Genomic DNA, 23,907 nt, shown 5'->3' on the forward strand with positions numbered 1-23,907 from the left:
GGTTAGAGAAGAGGGAAGAGTGGAGCAAAGACCTCTGCTATAAATGTGTCAAGCATGATGCTCCTCCCTCTGGGTCAAAAATGTCTTCGTGCGGTGCCATGGTGACGAATTGTGTCTTGGCGGAAACTGATGTCATTTTGGGCTCCGCTTTCAAAAGAGAAACCAGTGTCTGACCGGAGAATGAGGAAATGAGACCTGCTGTGCGCTCATGCTGGCACTGTGTGTAGTTCACACACCCGTGCACTCACGGTGCGTGTATACAGTGTTTAAAATATCAAAGATGCACAAAGCAGATATTCCGAAACGTCTGTAAAATCATATTTTAAAGAGCGTCTTAAAGAAATAAAGATGAAAAACAGCTCTACAAATGACCTTTTTACCTGTTCTGCTTTATTCAACAGCTACACAAGGCACATTATCTACTCTGACAGAGAAGTAAGATTACTTAAAGGAGCGCTGTTATACTAACAGTGGGTAAATTCCAAGAAATCTTCAGTTTCAATTCATTTATTTTCTCATTTCTCCAATTCTATCCCTTGTGGGTTTCACTATCTCTTTGTTCCCATCTGTACTTCCCTTGCTTTCCTTCTCTCTCTCTCCCTGTTTGGTACCTTTGGGACAGGTGAGACAGATGACAGTGAGTAAAGGTGATCCCTGAATCCTGATTATAAAACCAAGCATGCCTCGTTTCACTAACATGCTTGCACAGGCATCAGAGTTTGCAGACAGACATTCACTTTTGCAGAGCATTGACTCTCACTGTGTACATATGTAGATCTGTTGCCCTCCCACAAATACTAATGAAATGTGCACTGCTCATATTAGCTCACAGCAGCTAAATGTGCTATATGTTTGTTTCGTGTACATACTTATATAGAATTTGGAGATTACTTCGATCTGCTGCTGTCAGCCCAGAGTAATCAGGCTGATCCAGAGCCCTCCAGCTGAACTGGCAGAGGCAGTGCATGGATTTCTCTTCTAAGTGAGGATTTGGTTTATCAACAAACAGGATTGCACCATCCGTTACTCTACATCCTAAACACCGTGTTCTGTGCTCGCCATTCAATATAGTTTGGGGGTTTTTTGGATTCAGCTAGATGTCAATTGTTTCTGATTTGAAAAACGTGACTGACCAAGCCGAATAAGAGGTTTATCTGTTTTTAACATTGCAAACATGTGATTGGGTTTAAAAATGCTCTCCCTCTCTCCCCTGTCCACATGAGATCTGCAAATATAAGCTGATCTATAATTCATATATTCCTGCCAAAAAATCAAACCATCACAAAACAGCAATCTGCATGGATACAAGGCAAGTTTGAGCAGATTTGAAAGTTGTCTCCGTTCAAGCTCTTCCTATTGAATCTTTTATTTTTCCAGGCATTTTTCTCAGGGACATGAGCTTATTGCAGAAGAGAGCAAAGCACATCAGATGGATGATGAGAAAGGGGGAGAAAGATTATGGCTTGCCACAACTCTGCTGCTTCCCCCTCTCTCTTTCCTTCTTTCTCCATCTTCTTCACCGCTCCAAGCCCGGGCTTTGGATGACACACAGCCCGCAACATTTGTTTAAACACACACACACACACACACACACACACACACACACACACACACACACTTAGAAGCTATTGGACAAAAAGGAATAATTTGTATATACTGTAAATAAAAAATATTTGCTAATTTTACCTGAATACACCATCAGTTCAACAGTTGATATAAGAGAATAACAGACTTTACAATTAGTCATTTATTTATTTATTTTTACACTTTTTTTGTTCCCTCACTTTCTCGTGGCTTCTGGGGACTTGGCTTTATTTCACCAATTCTTGGTATTATACTGTTTACATGTTTTTGAGTCTGCCAGTAGTTGCAAGTACTTTTATTTTGTTGTGATTGATTTTCAGTAGCAGGCACAATGTTAAATATTTTCACCATCTTGGTTAGTGATTCAGCGTGAGATCATTTTCTAATTTGCACCGCAGACTGCTCAGCATTGTTTGTTCTTGTTTATTAACCAAAGTCCTGGAGAAATACTGAAATGTTGACCTGATGATAGAAAAATAGAACACAAGTATGTATTTCATGAAATCCATCCGATGCGTGTGGAGATTCATTCTAGTACTCATTCTCATGCTGATGAGGAAGAGCAACAGGCACTGATACCCTGTGAGAAAAAGGCGACGTTAGGTGAGAAGGCACATACTATTTACGAGCTGTCCTCATTGTTAGGCATATGTGCTTACGTTCCTTTTTGGCATGCAAACACACACACATACATACACATGCACAAGCAAAAGACGGGCGTAACGGAGTGGTGTGTACAAAGTCCACTGTCACCCATTCCTACCATCTGCTCATGGGCTTGTGATAAGCAGTTGTAATTAGAGATTTAAACTCCTGTCTTCCTCTCTTTCTGTTTTCCCTCTCTTACACAAAACCAAACTCATAAATCTCTCCCTTTCACTCTCTCTCCCTGACTTATGCTCACTCTCCCTTTCAGTTTTTCCCCTATATTCACCCAAGCAAGCACTCCAACACCCCCCCCCAATCCACCCGCTCTCCTTTTAACTCTCTCTCCCCCTCTCTCACTCAGATGGGATGTGAGTGGAGGATTTTAGCCTATTGGTGTAGATGTAGAGAGAGATGGGAGTTGAGTTCTCTCTGGCTTTCTCTCGCTGAGTGTTTCAGATCTCTGCAGCTGAGACCAAATTGTCTCTGGATTTTATTTGCTATCTGCACAGAACCACAGGGAGAAGCTACACTGAGGTACAGCGCTAAATGTCTAATGCTTTTCGTGTGTTGTGTTGTTTAGTGACTTCAGAGCTCCTCTATCTCGGTCGGTCACATAAGGCCCGATGGCATACTGTTGGGTCACCGGCAAATATTTGGATGAATCAAAACTATGATTGTGAACAATTTGCCCTTTGCATGAATGGAATTTCCTAAGCGTACAAGTAATCTACAAAGGGTAAAATGCCTGCTATAGTTTGATTTGACTTAGATGTTTATACATATTTTGAGTTTCTTTTTGCTTGTAGGTATTGCCTTTGTTTGCTGTCTGTAGATCGGCCTTTGTTTCTATTCATTTTTTTTTTGTCCCTCTTGTATGCTGTTGTTTGCCTGGAGATGTTCCATGTGTGCTAACTGGCAGAGCAGAAAAAGGGAAACAGGTTTGTTGGCTTGTCAGCTGCAAACACAAACACGCAGCCCTCCAAAAAACCTTTAGGGTACTGAATGTCAACTGGGGATTGCCCCAGTTTCAGATGACCTTGGGCAACTTTCACCTGAGCTCTATGTGGTTGTGTGATGTGTACAATCAGAGCCTATGTGTAAATATTTACAGAAAGTGAGGAAAAAAATCAGGAAAGAAAAAAGAAGGACTATAGAGGACTGGACAGCCAGGAAAAATAGGGGTGACAATGGGTGGTGAATAGATTTTATGGAGTGTAAAGCCTTTTCTTGGTGTGACATAAGATAGCTCAGTATCCGACAAGATGATGACTCTGGCTGTGTAGAATAAAAAAACTGCTTTTGTTTCTCTGGAGCTCACAGATGGTCTTATTCAGACTGAGAGTCTACACACCCCAGTGTGTGTGTGTGTGTGTGTGTGTGTGTGTGTGTGTGTGTGTGTGTGTGTGAGAGAGAGAGAGAGAGAGAGAGAGAGAGAGAGAGAGAAAAGACTGAGTGCATGCGGGTTAAACTTGTTGGTGTTAAACCCTTGGGATGATATGATTCAGAGCAGTTACTAATAAACACAGTGTAAAAAAATCACTCGTGATGTACAAGGAGGTCCACTTGTTTTAGTCACAGCGTCCCTTTCAACAAGCTGTATATGTGTCTGTGTGCTATTCCCATCTGTCCTGTTGCTCAGCCAGACTGTGGGCCTCTCTGTCTGGCAGTATCAGAGGTATCATTCTCTTTAAACTCAAAAGACTGTCTCCACCACGTTACTTTAACAGTACCATTTTTCCAGCAGTTATATTCCAGACTCTCTTTTTTTGCTGCTTCTTTTCTTTTCTCTGTGGAGCATTACTAAATGCTGTGTAATCCGCACAAGGGCGCCCAGTTGCCTGTCCTGTGGTCAGCTGTTGAGCCACATGGTCTCAAGACTTAGTCACCACCCTCCCTGATAATTATAGGTTGATTTATGAGCTCGAGGAGGATGATGATGAAGAGCAGGAGAGGGTGGTGGCTGAGCAAAGACCTTTTGCTGCAAGCGAGGTTTTTGATGGATTTGCTGCTATCAGAACTCCAGTGGTGCTCAAAGAATATACAAACCACCAACTGTTTCACTCATGTAAAGTAGCCCACCAGCTGTGTTGCAATGCTGAAGCCCCATGGCTTTGACAAGATTTAAATGACACCTTTTTTGTATGATTAAGGGGCGAACCACCTTTCAAGAGAGCTCTAGGAGAGAGTGTCTGGTTCTGAAAGTCAACGTTATATAAAATGGAGAAAGGTAAAGGTAGAAGATGATGCCACCACTTAGATATCTTTTTCCTCCATCTAATAAATGAATTCAGAACTAGAGAGTCTCACTATTTCCTCACAGCACGAAGACCCTGAGTTTGACTCCACCAAGGAGGTGGGGCCTTTTTGTGTGGAACTGACAACAACTGTTCCCTCTGAGTCTGCACGGATTCTCTCCATGTCCCAACTTCCTCCCACAGTCCAAAGACATGCATGGGGTTAGGTTGACCAAAGCCTGAATGGGAGCTTGAATGGTTGTTTGTCTTTCCATGTTAGCCCTGCAACAGACTGGTTATCTGTTTAGGGTCTACTTGGCCTCTTGTCCTGTAACAGCTGGCGTAGGCTCCAACACAAATTTGACCCTTGAACTGGATAAGTGAGAAGGGATGGATGGATAGATGGATGGAAGGATGGATGAGTGAAACTCTGTCTTTCAACACCTCCAACTGTGAGATGGGATGATTAAACATCTTTGTCTATATTTTTTGTGCCTGTCCACCAGCTGATATCTTCATAGTTTGGAACTGCACGGTTATCACGCTCACTGAAATTCCTTGGCGTTACTCTGACAGAAAGCCTCCAAGCCTCCTTTTGAAAAACAAACAAACAAAAAAAACTATCTTCACAGACATTGAATAGATAGATGAATTTCATGCGCCTGAGGTCAGAGGACAGAAGGCTGACTGGGCAGACAAAAGAGGGGGTAGAGGGGGTTCATCTGGGAATGCCATGGATTAAATTGGACTGCTGCCAGCTGTAATCCAGAGCAACTGTGCTATTTATTTGAATTATGAGTTGAGATGGAAATGTGCAATATTAGGAGTGTGTTGTAAAGAAAAGGACTGTTTACTAACATTATCAGGATTGAAAAGATTCCTGATCTATGATAATTATTTCATTATTTGTTTGTTTCTTTTGTTTGAACAACAGTAAATTCACCAAATTCCTGTATTTTCAGATTAATGACAGTTAAAAAAAAAGAAATAGAGTTATTGCCCTCTCCCTTGCCAAAGCTTTACTCCAGCTATGAAACCTTGGTTGTATTCGGGTGTGCTATAATAATAGCAGCTAATAAATCCAATCAGAAATCACATTTTTCATTTTTTTTGGTACTCGGCACAAATTTCCTAAAGAATTGGAAGCAAATTTTTTGGGGAAAAGTGCTTTATTCTTCATCTTATAGATCATGAGCCTGAATTGGAAAATAAGCTTGAGAATGGGATGAAACCGTCTGAAAACTGCTATTCTTATGAGTAAAACCCATAGGATTGGACAGCTGCTTCAAACAGCAGCTAAAGTTAATGACAGGTGGTGAAAAGCACTCGTGGCATCAGCAGCAGCAAAAGCGTGTTTTTAGGAGAGGAACTCCTGCAGCAAGCTTTGGATTGGCTCCAAACCTTTTGTCTGAGATTTTCCCCCATCTGATGAAACAATATCATCAAAGCAGTCTGCATGGGTTCAATGCTAAACAGGTGCAGCAGCTGACACAAAGGTTGACTAAGCCCTAAGGAGATGGAGGCTGTCCTCTATGTGATCTCACTTTATATAGAAGACTTCCTCACAGTAATACAGGCGTGACGCTGCTGGTATGTGACTGGTGGCCTTGCAGACTTTGTTTCACTTCCTATAATTGGACACTGTGTCATAAAGGGACATCAGTGTCAGGGTCGATGTCTGGGCTTGCCAGGACTTGCTTTTGCTACATGTATTTATGAATTACCTTTCATCAGCTGATCGAGTGATGAGGGTAGGATAGCTTTATCTTATGTGAAAACCACAGTTAACACTGCTGGATTTTTCCCCCCCACAGAGAGAAAAGAACAACACATAAGTAGCCTGCAGATACTTTAATGTTATGAAGGTAATTTAGGAATGGGAGCTGAGATCGCTCGATTGTGTAACATGGCTTGGATGGTGCAGAGGGAGGATGATGAATGCATTTCTCAGCAGGAAGAAACAAGTAGGATAGAAAGAGAGGCTGCGAGAACAGCTCATGAAGTAGCTGTTTCGCTCGCCTGTCTGAAAATTGTTTGAAGGCAGGTGCGTAAAATGTGGCTACTCCATTTCTGCCATCATATGGACAAGTGGACCCTCTGCCGTTGCACATAAATAATTGTCCACCTACCAGGTTCTTTTGCCTGTAGCTACAGTGGCTGATATTAGAGCGCTGAGTGTGAGTGCATCAGCAGAGCCATGCTAATGATTTGAACAGGATTGGTTAAGTATTCCCTTTAAAAATGCCGCTTTGATCTATTCAAGGAGCCATGGGGGGAGTTTTTGCTGAGATGAAAGATAATGTCTAGCTGTGATGTTTGTGTGTCTGATTTCAAACATGTCATCACTCACATTTAACCTTAATCAAATTAAGGCATTAGCTAATGAGGCATGATGCCTCATTTGACAATGCTACAATACACTCCTACTTCCATCACGCTGATCTCCTGAAGATCCTCCTTAGACTGTTGTCCACAGAATGAAAGATCGAGGATTATCGACAGAAGTGAGGCAAAAGAAGTGAGGCAAAAAGCAGAGTGTGTGACCTAAATTCTTGAGAAAAAGGATCACTTACAGCAAAGCTGGAGTGAAATGAAGGAGAGAGGATTTGAGGTGAAGGATAATGTGTTTGGTAAAAAGAAAGTGTGGAGGAAAGGGTGATAAAAGATCCCAGTTAGTGTTATCATAATATCTGTTCATTTCTGCAGGTACAGATAAGAGGTCTGAAATGAAGGAAAACGTCTCTGTAAAGCAATGTCTCATACCATAATGTGGAAGAAATTGCTTCGGGATCACACATGCACATACTCCCAGAGTGTTTGTGTTAGTACGTGTGTGTTTTAAAAGTGTGTTTTTTTATTTTTTATTTTATTGATCTTGTAATTGCATCCCTTTGTATAACTACCAATCCAAAATGTAACAACCTCTAAATCGTTCCCACCTGCCTTCTTTGTTTTTACTTTGTCTCCATGTTATAACTCCCTTACTCTCTCTTACATTTTCCAGTTGACCTTGCACCAGACTACAGAGTGTGTAATTTAATTAAAGCCATAGTCGCACACGATATGTGGCAGGAGGTGATAATAGGTAGTGCAATAAAGGATTTTAAGTACAAGCTAAGTGTTAGAAGTTCATATCATTGCCTATGTAGCCTTAGACTGAACAGTACAGGCTGGTATAGGGAAGTGATAAAATTTTGTGATCACTGAGACAGTGGAATATTAAAAGGAAAACATTTCAGAGAGACTGATTAGAGGAACATTTTGCGGCTTTGTGAGGGTGTCTAATCTTGTCACAATGAAACACATGATAACTATTAATTAAGTAAATTAATTAAATCAGCTCATTTTTCTTGTCCCTGTTTAAGCAGTTCATTATGAAAAAAGAAATGGATTCAAATCCCTGCAAGAAAAGTCTATCTGTCACACAGCACTTGCATTCAAAGGTGTTGACCTTTATAGTAATTGGAAAACAAACTAAAATCATGTAGTCACACTTTATGTATTACTAAAATTAGGGATAATTAAAAATAGGATTTGTTTAAATCTTTCCTCAGATAAGTCATATGGTCTAATTTCAAATCAGCATTTAAGACTTTCAAGCCACATTACATTACAAATATATGTAGCATAAGCTAATAATAACACCATTGTTAAAGCTACTACGATGGAGAAAAATTGCTATGCCTTTTTATGCCATTAGCATAAAAAAAATCTTTATATTGCTTTAGTCATTGGTTGCTTACTTTAGACTTTAGATTCAAGATTTTTCAAATGTTCATTGGAAATAGTGCTAACTAGCTAATTGCATGAACAACCACAATATTGGAGGTTTGCTATTTTTCTAAAACTTCCTGAGATGTTGTTTACCCAAAATACTTAATTTGCAGCTCCTTGGGCTTTCAGCATCACAACCTCAGAACAATTACATTTATAAGTGAAAACAAGTGTGGTCATGACTACAATTTTTTAATTTTTGTTAAGGTAAGGCAACTGGAACATTTATAATACCATGGCATCACTTGTAGCTAGGTGCTAACTTTGTCAACATAGCTAAATTCATTCTTTACCATTAAATTAGGAGTGATGGGATGTAACTGGGTGATAATGAAGTGAAACAGCAGTTTTTTTGTCTTTGTGCTAAAACTTCTGTACTGTTATTAACAAAGTCTTGGGATGATCGACAATATTGCTCTAAAATGACAGCTAGCTTTCTAGCCTTACTTAGCCAGTTTGAGGAAATATTAAATTGGATCAACAGCAATGAGTTGTTGTGCAATATGTAAACCTTCATTTTAATGTCTTGCCCTCACTTAATGTAGGCTTATAGTATGCTTTCTGCATATGTATGTGTAAAATACAAATTCTTATTGCGCCACCTCTCAGGGTAATGGATCAGTCAATTTGTAATTTAGGTTAATTATGACAATAATTACTTTAATAAGCTCAAACAGTAGGTACTGTATTGGTGTTTGGGTAAGACCCGCATTAATTATATGAGTAGCGACTCAGAGATTAAGAGTGACAGACTAGGACTGATGCAGACAGATGGAGAGATTATCCAGGAGGAAAGCACAGGAAGCTAATTAAAAACAGCTGATGTGTGAAGATATGCAACAAAGAGGAGATCTCCCCTTTCAGAGGTACCCTCCTCTCTCTGTATCTACTTTAAGCATTTCTATTTTTCTTGGTATTATAATTACTTTCCCCCATGTTGCTGTCTGCTTTGTCTTTCTCATGATTACAGCCTTTTCAGTGACTGTAGATGTATGATTTTTTTTAACCATTACTGTCTCTGACTTTTAACTTTATTCCTTCTTATATGTGTTGTTGTTACATACCTTTCAGTGGCTCTCCCAGTTCTGCAGGTGAGAATTAAAGTATGTGTGCTTGGAGATGAAGGAAGATAGATTTAGAATATTAAATCAGCAGCATGGTGGGTAGGTGAGTAGAACCTAACAGTGAAATGGCTAAAATAAGGCTGTAATGGACATGTGGAAATTGTGAAAAGATGCTTTGAGAAAAAAACAAATGTTAACAAGGGGAAAATCCAAGGTCACTGTGGGGATTATTGCCAGTGCAGCTCTGTAGTAAAGAGGGTGATAGCCCTTAACTATTCATCACCACCACATTACAGGACTAAGTGTTTGGGTGTATGTGTGTGAGCACATTAAGGGGTTTCAGACACACCTGTGTGTGAGCATTTAACCTCCATTATATTTTTTCGGTGTGTCTGGCTCCAAAAACACAGCTCATGTCGTTCTGTTTTGTCTCCTTTGTCTGGCAGTTGGCTTTGTAGCCGGTTTCTGTCTTCATGGGTCTCCTTGGCAAACTATCCCTGTTTGGCCACAAACTCATCAGGGCACACTACATGAAGCAAATCCAGGCGCCTCCCCTCTCCTTGTCCCTCCTCCTCATTTGTCAGAGCAGCATAGTGGGGAATAGAAAGAAGGGGTGGATGATTGTGAGGCTAGGGGTGTAACTGCACCCCTCAGATGGAGTGAGTGGGCTGGGCTCAGCGAGGTCTGGAGAGGGGGAGGGACACAGAGGGAGATAGAAAGACAGATGTAAAAGAATGATCAGCTCCAAGCGGCATAGTTACCATGGCTACGGGGAAGGGGAAGAGGATGAATGAATGACATCACAGTGGCGGGGAGGTGAGAGAGTGTGAAATTGATTTGGAGCACGGGCAGGCTGCTCTCGTAGGGTTTTCGTCAGGCGGACACATTTCTCTCGCCTGCGTGCCGTGGTGTCTCCTGTGGACGAGCTCTCACTGGTGAGACTCTGCTTTTTCTCTCCTTCTAACACTTCTTGTTCATGAGCCTGATGGTGAGTGTGACTTTTGTTTTGATAACAGTATTCAGGTACTACGGCACAGAATGAGAACACGCATGCATGCGTTAAGGAGCATGGGTGTCATGTGTGTCTTTGGGAATGAAAGGAAATGCATATGGTGTGCCATGCAGTTGTCGTGGGTCTAAATATACCACGAGACACTTAGTTTAGTGTGTTATTATGGCTGGGAATGAACAGCTGATTGTGCAAGAAAGATTTCAGTGTAGCGTAAGATTTCCGTGCTGTCATGAGATCTATTTGATTACAGATTTTCACACTTTAAAGCTGTTGAGACTGCATCTGTTGTCATCTTGTTGCTCATGCTTTCAGCTGTTATGTCATTTTCATTTAGTTCCTTAAGGTCACTTCTTTGTTGCCTCTGTTTTTAGCAGCGTGAACGAGACGTTCAGAAGCCAAACCTGGTTTCTGTTCAGAAAGCACCTCAGCGGCGGAGCTGTGGAGCTTTTCCACCAATGGAGAGTGAACTTGACTCTTAATTTACGGGTGGTCTTTCTTAGCAGTGCACCAATGTGCTGCGAGTCCGTTGGCAAAGCTGGCTTTGTGATTAATGAGGAAGTTGACCTGTATTGACCCCTGAGAGACAAACAGACAGAGTTGAAGGGCAGGGGCTGGAGGTCACAGTAAAGTCAATCAAAGTCCTTGCTCAGTTTCTCTTCCTGTTGGTCAGCATCCAGAATGGTGACATATAACAGATTACATTAGTGATCAAAGGATCAACATTAAGTGATTTTGAAAGCATAATCCATTATCCACGCACACTGGTCCACAATTTTGTTGTAATATGCGTAGTCCAGATGGTTTGTTTCACATCTTTTCAGCTGTTACGTGTGTGCTGTCTATTCTTGTCTGGAGAGAATATGCAAAGAGGTACAGTGCATTAGCAATGATCCTTAACAGATAGTATTGTATAATTCAGCCACTGAATGTAATAGTTTAGAAGCAAAAGGAAGAATACTGTACTTAGTTATAAAAACAGCAGGAAAGGCTGAATTCCCCAGACAATATGCCTGTCCGGCATCAGCACTGTTGGTAGGCTCAGGGCATCAATTATGAATAAAGAGAGGATGAATATACATGAGGCTCTTTCAGACAGTTTAATGTGAAACTGATAAAACTGTCACTGGGATATGCAGACAACTATACCGTAGATGTGGGTCACACTGTGTTTCTATGTGTTAAAGATGAAATGATATAAAATTTTCAAATCACAGTTATAGTGACCAAAAGGATCGTGGTTATTAACGCAGTCACGGTGTGGTTTGAATGTGTCGGATAAGTTTAATGTTTTTAAATGAAACCAAAAAGTTTCCTCGGTTCAGGTCTGTGCAGTTTATTTTGTGTATTTTGTGTCATTCTGTAGGACATCTGAAAGTGCGAGATGGACCCTTCAGCCCATTTATTCAAAATCTATTTTTAACAAAAGAAACAACTGAGCAACCACAGAACAAAAGAGCAAAGCAAACAAAACAAACACTTCACTAAATCAAAACATGGAAATCCATACGCTTCAAAAACATGTTTTCATAAAGAGAAAAAAGAGAATCGCATGTGTGAAAGCCACATCGTCTTTTACAGTGCTGCAGTCTGCCTTTGCCTTCATGCCAAATTCCTTTGATGTTTTTACAAACACAGCGAGACAGTGTTTTTTAGCCTCTTATAGAATATGAACCTTTATTGTTTTCCATTTATTTTTTATTTTCTTTAGCATGTGCATTAACACCATCTACACTTTTACATAAAGAGTTGTTAAGACACACACTGTAGGTAAATGATGGATGTAGCTTGTGCATCTAAAAAGTCAAGGTACTGAGGATACAGCTTAAACCTTCATACTTTCTAAAGGCCAGCAGGTGGCATCTCTGCTAACTGGAAAAAGAAGACAGAATCAATCAAGATTGTGAGGATCTAAAATGTTGGGCTCAAATGAATGGGTGACATCATGGTGACTAGATGGACCTCATTTATATACAGTCTATAGGCTCACCGGATGGTATTAGCTAGTATGGATGTTAAGGTGCTCCACTGCAGACAGTATACAGGTCATTTTAAAAGTTCACCTGAGTGAGTGTGAGGCTGCCGGCATTCTGGAAAGCATCACCTGAGACAGAATGCTTGCCCATGAAGGATGTCCAATCACTCGCTCTGAACACAAAACTGCCCGGTAGCAAAACAGTACCTAAGATAGTGCTTTTGTTTCAGTGTTGTGAGCAGATAATCTGAAGTCAGATCTAGGCCATCCCACTCTGTTACTGCATGTTTTCTTGTGTCACTTACACAGTGTCTTTAGGTTTTTTTCAATACCTTGCTCTTAACTTTGGATCTCTTCTTCTCTGTTTATGACTACTACAAAGAAGTAAGAGTATGGTGGTTGCTTAGCAACATGAAGAGTTGTGCCTATACTGTACCTGGGTGATATAAGCATATTTATTGTGTAGCCTGCAGTCTACAGTTCCTCGTTGGGTTTAGCTTTGGAGAGAAATCTGATTACTGGATAACGCTGACATATTGTTAGTTTATGTTGTGGGAAGCTGCAGATGACTGACTGCTGACAGTAATCCTGGAACCTACACAGTGAGCTTAAAATAAAATTACACCTACAAACTTGGTAATGCAGTATTAGCTTATCAGCATGGTGGTGGCATGTCTCCATAATAATATTAGAAATAATAATAAATTATCATGTCATCATTTAAAACATTGATTTATTAGATATATGATGCTTCTTCTTGCATTCATTTTACTTGGATAGCGGCAAAAGCAGCAAAGTTGGTGGGATTTGGTTCTTTCACAGGATTCTGTGTAGTGCAGCGGAGCTGTTTGTGCAATGAAAACAGACAATTTCTTGATCAAAATGTAATTTTTTGTGTGTGTGACTTTTTTGTTTAACCTTAATGACAAAAAGTGAATCAACCAGTACTTTTTCTTTATCGTCTTTACTGACAGAATTACAGTATGTAACGCTATTGTGTTGTGTCAGCTGATCGGTTAACAGAGACAAATAACGAGTTTTTGTGGAGCATCATGATTGCTGCAGCATATTTATGTGATCATACTGACATATTTACATAGTGACTTGGACAGTTCTCTTATAAACTGTCTCACTCTGTCTCTCTCTTTGTCATATAATCTCTGTTCCACACATTTGTATGTTCCACACAAAAGGCCTGTTCACTGCAGGAGCTTCTGTAAAAGCTCCTGCAGTGAACAGGCCTTTTGTGTTCTTCTCAAGATTTACAAAGATTTGAATACTACTGTATTTAATCCATCTCAGTTGGCTACTCTAACTTGTGTGTGAATGGGTGTATTAGAAGCACAACACACAAATATAGCTGCACAGATTTCTTCTCATTACTTTTATGGTAGACTTACAGCTTCCATTTAAGCTGTTTTGCAAGAGTAGAGTGAAATGCAAAATTTGTTAACAAACATGGAAATGGTTCAAGAAGCAACTTGATTAGATTTGCATTAAACTGGTGAAGCTTCCGGACTATAATTATGCTGTGGTTGTTAATAGTGCAATCACACTAGGGGAAACAGTGGTTGGAGAATGCAGTAAGACCCAACTTTTTGAAGCTGTGAGCCGTGAACTTGCTGCCTCTGAAATGGTTGCTTCGAAGATCTGTGGACGCTCACAGTCAGCTGCAATAAAACGACAACAAACTATTGTATCATTGTGCTATCAGTTAGAGATGAGTTACATGCAATCTGTATGCAATACAGGCAAAACAGGTCGCCTTCCACCAGCTGACCTGTGTGATCGCTCAGAGTTTGTGTATGTCGCATGTTCAGCCTCTGGGTGACCAGCTGGTCAACGCAACTACCTGTAATCGGTCACCAATACCAAAAACGTTTGATGCAATCAGGCAACCATTGATTTTCCTTATATACAAGAAGGTTGCTGTCCTATTTACAATCTATTTTCCTATTTTGCTTGCAACACAATAGTATCCATGTTATTATTCCCTGTATTTCATTGGAATCACAGCTGTCTTTTTCCATCTCCTTTTTTTACTTCTACACTCCTGCTGTCAGTTTAAAGTCAGTTACGTAACATGAAATTATGATATAATTACAAAAGACTTCAACTGGAGTGAACAAAAGGTGCGGTCTTTTTAGAAATGGACTCCTTTCCTTCAATCTGATTGCATCTCAAAGTGACAGCCTGTCACTTTTTCAGTAAAAGTCTGTTTTGTAAAATGTGTTTGTTTACTTAAAGTAGTCGCATGATGCATGTGATGTAGCGTCGGCCAGTGCGTTAATATATATCCTGGAGGTTTGTGTGTGTAGCCCTACCCGCTCTGTATCATTGCCAAAAAACAGCTGGTCAAGCGTTGTTGTGCATGCGCAAGTAGAGTGTGCACAGTGTGTGTGTTTGTGCACATTCGCTCAGATACACAGCAGGCATCTTATGGAACATTAGTACTTGAATTTAAACAGCTGTTTGTAGCATGATAACATGAAGCTGAACGGTGATGTAGATTAGTAGATGAAGCCAACTGCGCGTGAGTCACTGTGAGTCACTCACACAGTGTTGTGTGTAAGACGCCAGTCACTCATTCAGCTGGGAAAGATTGAGAGCAGGTGAGAGTAGGATGCTGTTTCTTCACTAAGTGCTGCTTGACTTGGAGCTGTTCACATGTTTGCTTGTACTTTTCTTTTATTTGTCTGGTTATTGATTGTCTCTCGCCGAAGCTTTGTGTTCCCGCGTTTGTTTGTTGTGCCAGCTGCTTGGCGCTGGGAGGATAAACAAAGTCAGAGCGAGAACTGGACTCTCTTCCAGTTTTAGGGATTGCGTAGTGGGGGAGAGGAGGGAAAGGGAGGGATTTAGAGAGAGACTCGTAATTACAGGCAGAAAGCGAAGCCTGCACGAGAGGAGAGAATCTAACTCATAAGTTATTAATTGTTATAGCTCTCATCTGTCTCTGCCTTTGTCATGTACTAATTTATGTAATTTGTCTTTCAAGTTCTCCTCACTCTGACAGTTTTTTCCCTCGCCTTTCTCATGTTTCTCTCTCGTTCTTTCTTTCTTCTTCTGGCCAGCAGTGATAATGAACTGTATCAGTCTTTCAGCAATCAGCGGACTAGATGATGCTGAAGTGATTACTGCAGTCTTTTGTCATTTGTTGACTCTTAAACTGTGAAATTACAAACAATCCTGTTTACATGGCTGCCACTTTAGTCCAGCCAACCTATGCCTCAACGTCAAAATAAAAAATAGCTGCATGAATCTTGATCAACCACTTAATCAGAATTTTCTTTTGTCTTGATTGTCAGTTTCTTTGGCGAGAGAATTACACTTTCAGAGTGGGGAGCTTTTTACCATATTTGAGGGCGTATCGAGCTGACTGATCTCCCAAACAGATCGTGTTTGTCTTTATAACTGCCTACAGTCACGATACAACTGTAGCTGAATAATAAATTAATGGGGATGACACACGTGATTGGCAGGGAGCTCCAAAGCAGATTGCAGGTCTTGTCACACTGGTGGGTGAACGTTTCAGATCTTTGAAACAAACAAGTCGTCATACGGGTTTGAACATTACTATAAACATTTTATTTAATGGCTGATTCATGTAATCACTCAGAAAATGCCTGAATTTTGGTGTTGACAGCAAAGCAAAGCATTTTTATGTGCCTTCCTTTGAAGAAAAAAATTGCTTTTTGCTTTTTATTTTTATTTTTATTTTTTTTTACAAAAAAATGTTTCCATTTTCAAAACTGTTTCATCTATGATTTCTTTTCTTTCTGGCAAAAAAGAAGTACAAAACCAGCTGATTAGTCACTAGCAGGTGAAAATCAAAAGGTTTGTTATTTTGCATCGTATACCTGTGTGTTCATAAAATACTCCAGCAAAACAATTCAGAAAACAAGATTCAGCATAGTGTGATCCAGCAACTGAACACAACAGGCATTATTTTGTTTGTGCTTGTTAGTTTAAAAATGAATGGGTCAAAGATGAAATTGCCTGCCATGTCTGAAGCCCATAAATCTGATTTATAAGAACATGCAATTCTGCAGTTGTGACTGTTAGGTCAGTGCCTGGGAGCTGCTGAAGCTCACAGGCTCAGCATAGCTTGTTAACACCTGTCTGTTATTGAGTCACCCTGGCATAGCTGACTGGTACTGGGACTGATACCATTTTACCTTCATCTGTTCGACCTCTGTTCATCATTGTATATTCAATTTGTTTTCCACTAATGCACTGTGACAGGCCGCAATGTCCTTGAAATAATTGATGCAACCTTTTATGTCACTGATGCATAGTAACAAACTATCCAATGAAACAAAGTGGTGCTTTAGTAAGACTAGTAACAGGACAAATGAGAGAGGATAATGCTGTTTGACCTCTTTTCTGCATTTATAGGTAGTTTCTCTGTGATCTGCAGCATTGTGCAGAGAAATGCTTAAATCTTCCCCCTGCAGGCAGCAATCCACCTTAGAATTAACTAACATTGATGCTATGTTATTAACTGGTATTAAGAATATTAGATAGTCTGCCATTTAATTTAAACCTGGCTTGAGCTGCTACTGTGTAATGATCAGATTGCACAATTATTCGGTTTAGAAGGTGATTCAAAAAGATTTAACACATAATGTGTGTGGCTTAGGAAATATTAGTGTAGTTATTAGTTCAGTAATTTGTCAGTTGTATTAGTGTAGCTGTTTGCATTGCCAATGAATATACGTTGACCTTTTTGATTACATTTGAGTGTAAATTAGCATGTACTCTGTCAACACCAATATTGATACTAATACTAATCTTACCATAAAACCTGCATAAAAAATATAACTCTGACAGCAGATTGTAAGAGTACACACAGAATACAGAGAGAAAAATATAGAAAGCTTGGGCAGTATGTTAAAAATTGTCTACTGGCCACCATCAACAACAGACAGTTGCAGTTTTTTGATACATGTGCAGTGCCACCCACTCCCGCATGCATGCACATGCATGAATGAGCTTGCCGCAAAAAAATAAATAAATAAACTCACATACTTGGGATTATTTTTGTATTAGACCACACAAACGTGATAGACTGAGGCACCAGATGGTAAACCCTGACAACATTTGGTCGCTGAAGAGAAAAGTGTGAAAAATGTGTACTCCCAGATTGGCTGGCCAGAAGTTACTGGAAGTTGCTGGTTGATGCTGAGTAAAATCAGTCACAGAGAGGGTCCTACACCAAAAACTTCTTTGTGATTGCTTTGGCCACTAGCAGAATGCTCGAGTCACCTGTAGTTTGCTGGGAAGAGGCCAACTTGTCCACAAACACTTTCTAACTGAGTAGAATTGAAACTTGAAAAAAACGGTTACCGGAAAAAGAGCCTTTTCACTTTCAAAGGAAAGGTTGCACCTATTGAAACATGCTGGCTTTAGCAGTAAGCAGCTCTAAATTTGAAGGTAGAAATTCTCAGATTCCAGTTTGTGACACACTTTCTCAGGTTTCGCTACCTCTCTGTGGTGGTTGTAGACAGATCTTCCGTTAAAACTATGGGTGACTACAGCAGTCTGTTAGCAAGCAAAGCAGTGGGGAGTATAGCAACCACTCACAACTAGTGGGGAATAATTGTTTTTCCCTAGGGACCAGTGGTTGCCAGGAGGTCACCAACCAGTCTCTAGGAACTAGATGAAGAACACCTTGAAGCTTCTGAATGAACAAACAGATGAGGTTAACAAATATCATTAAGCTAATGGTGATGCGCACCAAGTTAGCAGCTAGCTTGTCTATTATGGATTGAGCTAGCTTCTTAGCTGAATCCATAATAGTCTCAATCAGTGTCTCCACTGTCGTTCTCCACAACCTAAAGGAAGAATCTTGCTCCAGTATTCATCAATTGTGCTCTACAAGTTAATTATTTTTCATGCCCTCACAGCACAAGTCGGCAATGGGCTCGACCAATTGTCATGAACAATTATGACCAAACCTAATATAGAGGATTTTAAATTGAATCCTGAATGAAGAAAGTACTGTCAGTAGCACAATTACCATAAATTAAAAATGATACCAATGTAAGAAAAACAGGACAGATTAGCAAAATGATAATAACACTTTGTGCAGTGAAAAAAATCAACAAAACAGAACAAAAAAATATGATTGCAGGTGTTAAACAGATCATTTAAAAAAAATACACGAAATAGCAAATTATGTTTGGTTTATGTTTACTTGAGCACCTTGTGTCAATAGCATGATACAATATATGGGATTGTAAGTAGCTGGAACGGATTTACACAAATAAATCTATCAAATGGAAATGAGAAATACTGAATTCACAGTCCCCTTTAATATATAATACCTCACACTTCACAGTGCTAAGTGCCTTTGGCTTTGCCTTTATTAGGAACCTTTCCTGCACCTTGGATCCGTCACCACTGAACTCAGTTGAAGAGATCACACGTAAGAACAAATGTACTCACTCTCTAGGATGTCAAGCACAAAATTCATAGTGGTAACACAGTTGCAGCATTGATTGACAGCTGAGGGTGATGATGGCAGAGTGACCGCTGTGTCAAAGTGAATGAAATTTATGATCTGTGCATCAAACGCTGCCTTAGTGAAAACCTGTCAGTGCTGCACAGAAGAAGAAGAGAGCCTCAGTCTCTACCAGAAACAACATGTGCTACACTGTGAGTGACTTTGAAACAATAAAGACATAGATAGATAATGCCAAGAAAACAGATTGTGGATAGTTACACAAGTGACTGCAGCCGTGCTTTCCTTTGACAGAGATATAGATGGCTGTTATATACAATGGAGTCCTTACATCTGTTGTTTTTATCTCTTTTCTTCACTCTATCTCGCTGCTTACTTGTGGCTGCAGAGAGATAGAAATGATCATTACGTGTCAACAATTTATTGTCCTGTCTCTGTTGCCACAGACTTCCCTTCTAGGGTGATGTCTCACTTTGAAACTCTGTTTTACAGTACCTCATGTTCCAGTTTTCCAGCAAGCCACCGCTTTCTGATACGGCATCTTAAGTCTCTATTACTGCAGGCGCAGATAACATGCGCCATTAATGCTTAAAGACATTTAGATGGGAACGCATGACATTCCCCTGTCAGAATGTACTGTTGTGCGATCTCCATTTCAAAAGTGATAATGGGATAGTCATTGTGTTATCCCAAAAACACTTTACTACTTGGCTTGCAAGTGCAGTAAAGATGTGAATTTGTCTGTTGTCTCTGTATTTGTGTGCAAACACATGTAGCAGTACGATTGAATTACTCTGCATAGTGCAGTCTTTGCACACACTTGAACACAGGCACCTGATTTTACTCCGGTAGTTGTTGTAGTAGTTGCTCAAGCTGTACTTTGCATACGATGCAGTGAGCAGTTGCTTTGACCTGATTTCCTATGACAGGAATTACTCGAGTATCCAGTCTGACACACATACACACAAATCTAACTCCCAGTGTGTCTTTTCTTTTCCCCCAGTCTCTTTCAAGTTTGCTCTGTTACTCCTCACTGTTCGCCACCAACGCGGAGTGAACCTCACCTGCTTCTCACGTGCTTTAATCCCATCTCTGCTCGCTCATATTTGACAGCGATTGTGCCTCAAAATCTCACACGGGAAAATCAGCATGCTATTCAGGCTGTAGATGTGTAAGCGCCACGCCACAGATTTCTAAAATGTGCGTCGCAATCCAGATTGATTCACACACTACACACCCTGTTAACCTCTACTACTATCATCCTTTTTTTTTTAAGTGTGTTTCAGCTTCTCTCTGTTCTTGTTCTCGCTGTGTCTCTTCTTCCTCCTTCTTTCTCACATTCCCATCCTGCACAAATCCCTTTTTAACACAAAGCTTAGTAAATGCAAATCAGCCTTAAAGGACAAAATCATAGAGATCGCCCTACAGACACACATAGTTCATATTGCACCATGCCCTGTGGTGTGTTGCTGCATGATAAGTGCATTATAGTGGCGGCTAAACGTACTGCGCTCAAGCTCCAACGTTCTATAAACTATCTTTATCGGTAGTAAATTTGAGGCTAGTTTAAGACCGCTGATGAACACTTAACCTGTCACCACACCAAAAGCCGCACTGCAGCAGCTTCGCCTCTCTTTCTCTCTATGTCTTTAGCTGTCCTATCAAATTTAACACTCCCCTCTCTTTTTGCCTCTTGCTTATTTTTCTTTCTCTTGCTCCCCCTGCTGTGTCTGCAATTCTTCAGTTTAATCAAACAGCCCTCCTCACAATCTGTCTGTCTCGCTCTCTCTGCGTTATATCTATAATATAGCTCAATGGATCCTTTCTTGCCGCCTTTTTTTTTTTTTTTGGGCTGAGAAGGTAGAGGATAGTCCAAAGAAGCGTGCATCTGTATGAGTCACTGCATATGTGTGTGTGTGAAGAAAACCAGGAGGGGGGTGTGTAAGGAGGCGAAGAGCATTGCGTCATTGGGGGTGTGTTGAACAGGAGGTGGGCTGAGCCGGCTGCCAGTCAGTGACGCCAGTGGAGCACGTGTGTTGGCTATGGCTGGGAAGACGTTGTGCAGTGGTGATCCGGCTGTAGGCGAGAAGAGCTAGAACCAGCCGCAGCTCCGTGTTGCCGAAGGGGTGACCGAGAGAGTGCATGTCTGTGTGTGTGTGTGTGTGTGTGTGAGAGTGTGTGTGAGAAAGCGAGAGATGAACAGTATGCATGTAGATGCTGCATGAGCTGCAACCGGAGCTGCTACTGGTGGTGGTGAATAATGCAGACAGGGGAACAGAGTTTGGATAGCATGCAGTGAGCCAGATTAATAATGTATCGTGCCGGTTATGAGCTCTGCTTTAGTTAGTTTTTCTGGAACCTGTAGCTGCCTACTATCTGCCTGCTTTCCTCACTCACTGACTCCCCCGCATACCTTTCTGCCTGCCTGCCTTCCTACCTGACTGTTGGACTGTCTGACTTGCTCAGAAAATGTCTCACTACCATTTCATCAAATGTTGTAAGTAGCCATTCAGCAGTTCTATATTTATGCATGCAAGTAGACTTGTCAGCCATGGGTGTGTGTCTGTTGCATTAGCACTTACTGTATGTTCAAGCTGCCATACTGTATGAGTTCACATGCTTAAGAATTCTGGTCATTTGCTGCAGACGCAGCAGCGGTGTGGTCTAAACTTCAAATGGGTATTTGTGCCCCCCCGTGTGTGTGTGTGTGTGTGTGTTCGTTCGGTAAGTGGGTGTGTGAGCTTGCTGCAGAGAGCTGCTGCAGATGAGTGAAGTTGACCAGTGAATGCGGCAGGTAGCAGCAAAACGAAAGGAAAGGAAGATGAAGTAAAGCCACAAAGATGCAGCTCCCACGAGTGTCTGGCATATTCACATCACACTAACAGACTCACAGAGAGAAAGTGGTTTCAAGGAGAGAAAGACAGATGGAGAGAAAACTGATGGTGGTTTAGAGGAGCACGGGAGAGAGGGAGGGGATGGCATTATTGGGAAATGGATGGAAGGAGTGACATAAGGAATGTGGCCAAATTTTGAGTGATAGATGCAAATATTTGAGAGGCAACAGCAATGAAGACCGGGAAAAGGGAGAATATAGGAGGGAAGATAATTGAGTGCTATGATAGAGGTGATGCAGGCTGTCAAAGTCTCTCCTTCACTCTAAGAACCCACCTCACCTCTTAATCATCCACATCCCCTCTCCTACATATCCTGCATATTTATGGTGTCTGCAGCTTATAGACACCATAAATGTGAGTTTGTGTGCATTTAACTGTATATGTGTATGTGTGGTATTTTGCCATTTACAACCTCCTGCAATGGTGTTTGTGTTATTAGCCAAAGCCTGCTGGAGCCTGCATGGGATGCTCTACATTTAATCAATAACTGATAGCTTGGAGATGGGATGGCAGAAGAAGAAAGCTCGCGCTTTCTTTCCCCGTCTCTCTCTCTCTCTCTCTCTGCATATCCACTTAATCCATATCCCAGATTCATTCAGACCCATTTCCGATTAGTCCTTTCCTGGTCTGATGTATTTGTCCACAACCATTCATCACATAGTAGCAAGAGTCAGTGTATCTTGTTATTTTGACCACTTAGTGCAGACGTTATGTCCTAATATTTGAAAATAAATTGCAGGTTATTAAAAGGTGATGTGATGTGCACGAAATTTTATGTGGAAAGTGAAGTGCACCTTACTAGAAGCTGAACAAAAATGTTCAGTTTCTAGTGATATACTCTCCTCATATTTAGCCTATTTTTATACCCATCTATCTTACATGCTTTGTACACCTACAGTTCATGTGTGGGCTGTCTGCCCTAATATGTCATCTTATTTGTTGTCTGTCATGGACTGGGAGTTTAAGGATTTGTGTGACTGTAACCTTGAATGTATGCTTAATAGATGATGTATTGGGGTGACAAAGAGTGTGGACAAAGAGGATACAACCAAGGAACAAGCAGTAGGAACAGTGAGGACAGAGACTGAGGCAAGAAACAGTCAGCTGATCAGAAAACAATAATCTATATTATTGGGGGGGTATTAAAAAGTTGAAGTTATTGAACAAAATATCAGTATGATCTAGATGTGACGGTTGCTGCATTTGTTTTTATTTTACGTAAAAATGATTAATTGTTGTAATCAAGGAAATAACATGCCACTTCTTCTCCTGGGTTTGGACTGAAAAGTATTCTGAGGTGTGCGCATGTGTATGTGCAGGTGTGATGCACTACACGTGTCTGGTCTTGATGGTCTGTTTCATCTTTTTCTTCTTCTTTTTGATCTTCAACTCTGCAGTGAATGAAATAGATACGATGACACAATACACACCAGTCAAATTAAAGGAAAAAACCCTTAATCCTTGAACGCCTACAGCAAGGTCATCCTCTGATATGTCGTAGGAGGTATTTTGATGACACTGTTAAGATTCACGTGTATCTTTCCTGGGTAGAGTCACTATAAATTAATGCAAGATTGCTCAAATTGATCCCTTTTAACCTGTCATGAAGCATTCCTTTCCTGATGGCAGTGGTCTCTCTCAAAATTATAATGCCCCCCCTTCCGTAGATCATGAAGGATCACTGATTGGAGAAATAAGTATAAAGTTAATATGAATCACATACTGTCTTCACAGCCAATACCTCTCAGCCAAATTGAAGATCTATGTGAGACTTTAGATGAACGACCATCATGTGAGGGGATATCCTTTGGCAGAGTGATGTTTAATTCCCCACGGAAGAGATATAGAGACTCACTGAATTAATGTCATGTTGCAATTAAGCTCCTCTGTAGGCATGTGGTGACCCAACACCTTATTAAAACAATTTATGATGGTTTTTCCTTTAATTTGTCACGTGTGCATATAAGAACAGGAGAAAAATAAGGCAACAACTGTGGGACTGAGAATGCAAGACTGTGGAGACACATTGTCGTATATTATTAGAAAAAGCAGTAGGTTGAGTGTGTTTCTGTGTTTCAACCGTTAGCCAAGTTCCCAAAATAAAATACAGTTGAAGCACCTGGCATGAGCAGTATAATAATGACCCCCACCCACCACTCCCGTCTGGAACTTGAATACAAAAGAACGCTTTTTTTACATGTCTGTCCAGAGCAGATGGCACTGATGTATTGTGAAGGAAGTGTGTGTGTGTGTGTGTGTGTG

General features: G+C 40.7%; 1 protein-coding gene across 7 annotated transcripts in view; it reads left to right on the top strand.

Moving 5' to 3' along the window:
* The first annotated feature begins 2,644 nt into the window (after positions 1-2,644).
* Positions 2,645-23,907, top strand: part of myo16 (myosin XVI) — a 105,547-nt gene continuing 84,284 nt past the window's right edge. For 3 of the 7 annotated variants that reach the window (XR_317470.3, XR_317471.3, XM_005948829.3), the window contains exon 1: positions 20,606-21,248. Coding sequence is in view for 2 of the 7 variants with exons in the window: in XM_005948829.3 (XP_005948891.1) it covers positions 21,221-21,248 (28 nt within the window). In the remaining 5 variants the exon portion in view is untranslated. Of the gene's footprint in view, positions 2,767-9,816; positions 10,293-20,604; positions 21,249-23,907 lie in introns of those variants that run through there. The other 4 variants (XM_005948832.2, XM_005948833.2, XM_005948831.2 and 1 more) reach the window with 4 other exon arrangements.

The sequence above is a fragment of the Haplochromis burtoni genome, unplaced genomic scaffold (genome assembly GCF_018398535.1).
Source record: "Haplochromis burtoni strain Fernald_Lab_line unplaced genomic scaffold, NCSU_Asbu1 Contig_289, whole genome shotgun sequence".
Taxonomy (NCBI): Eukaryota; Metazoa; Chordata; class Actinopteri; order Cichliformes; family Cichlidae; genus Haplochromis; species Haplochromis burtoni.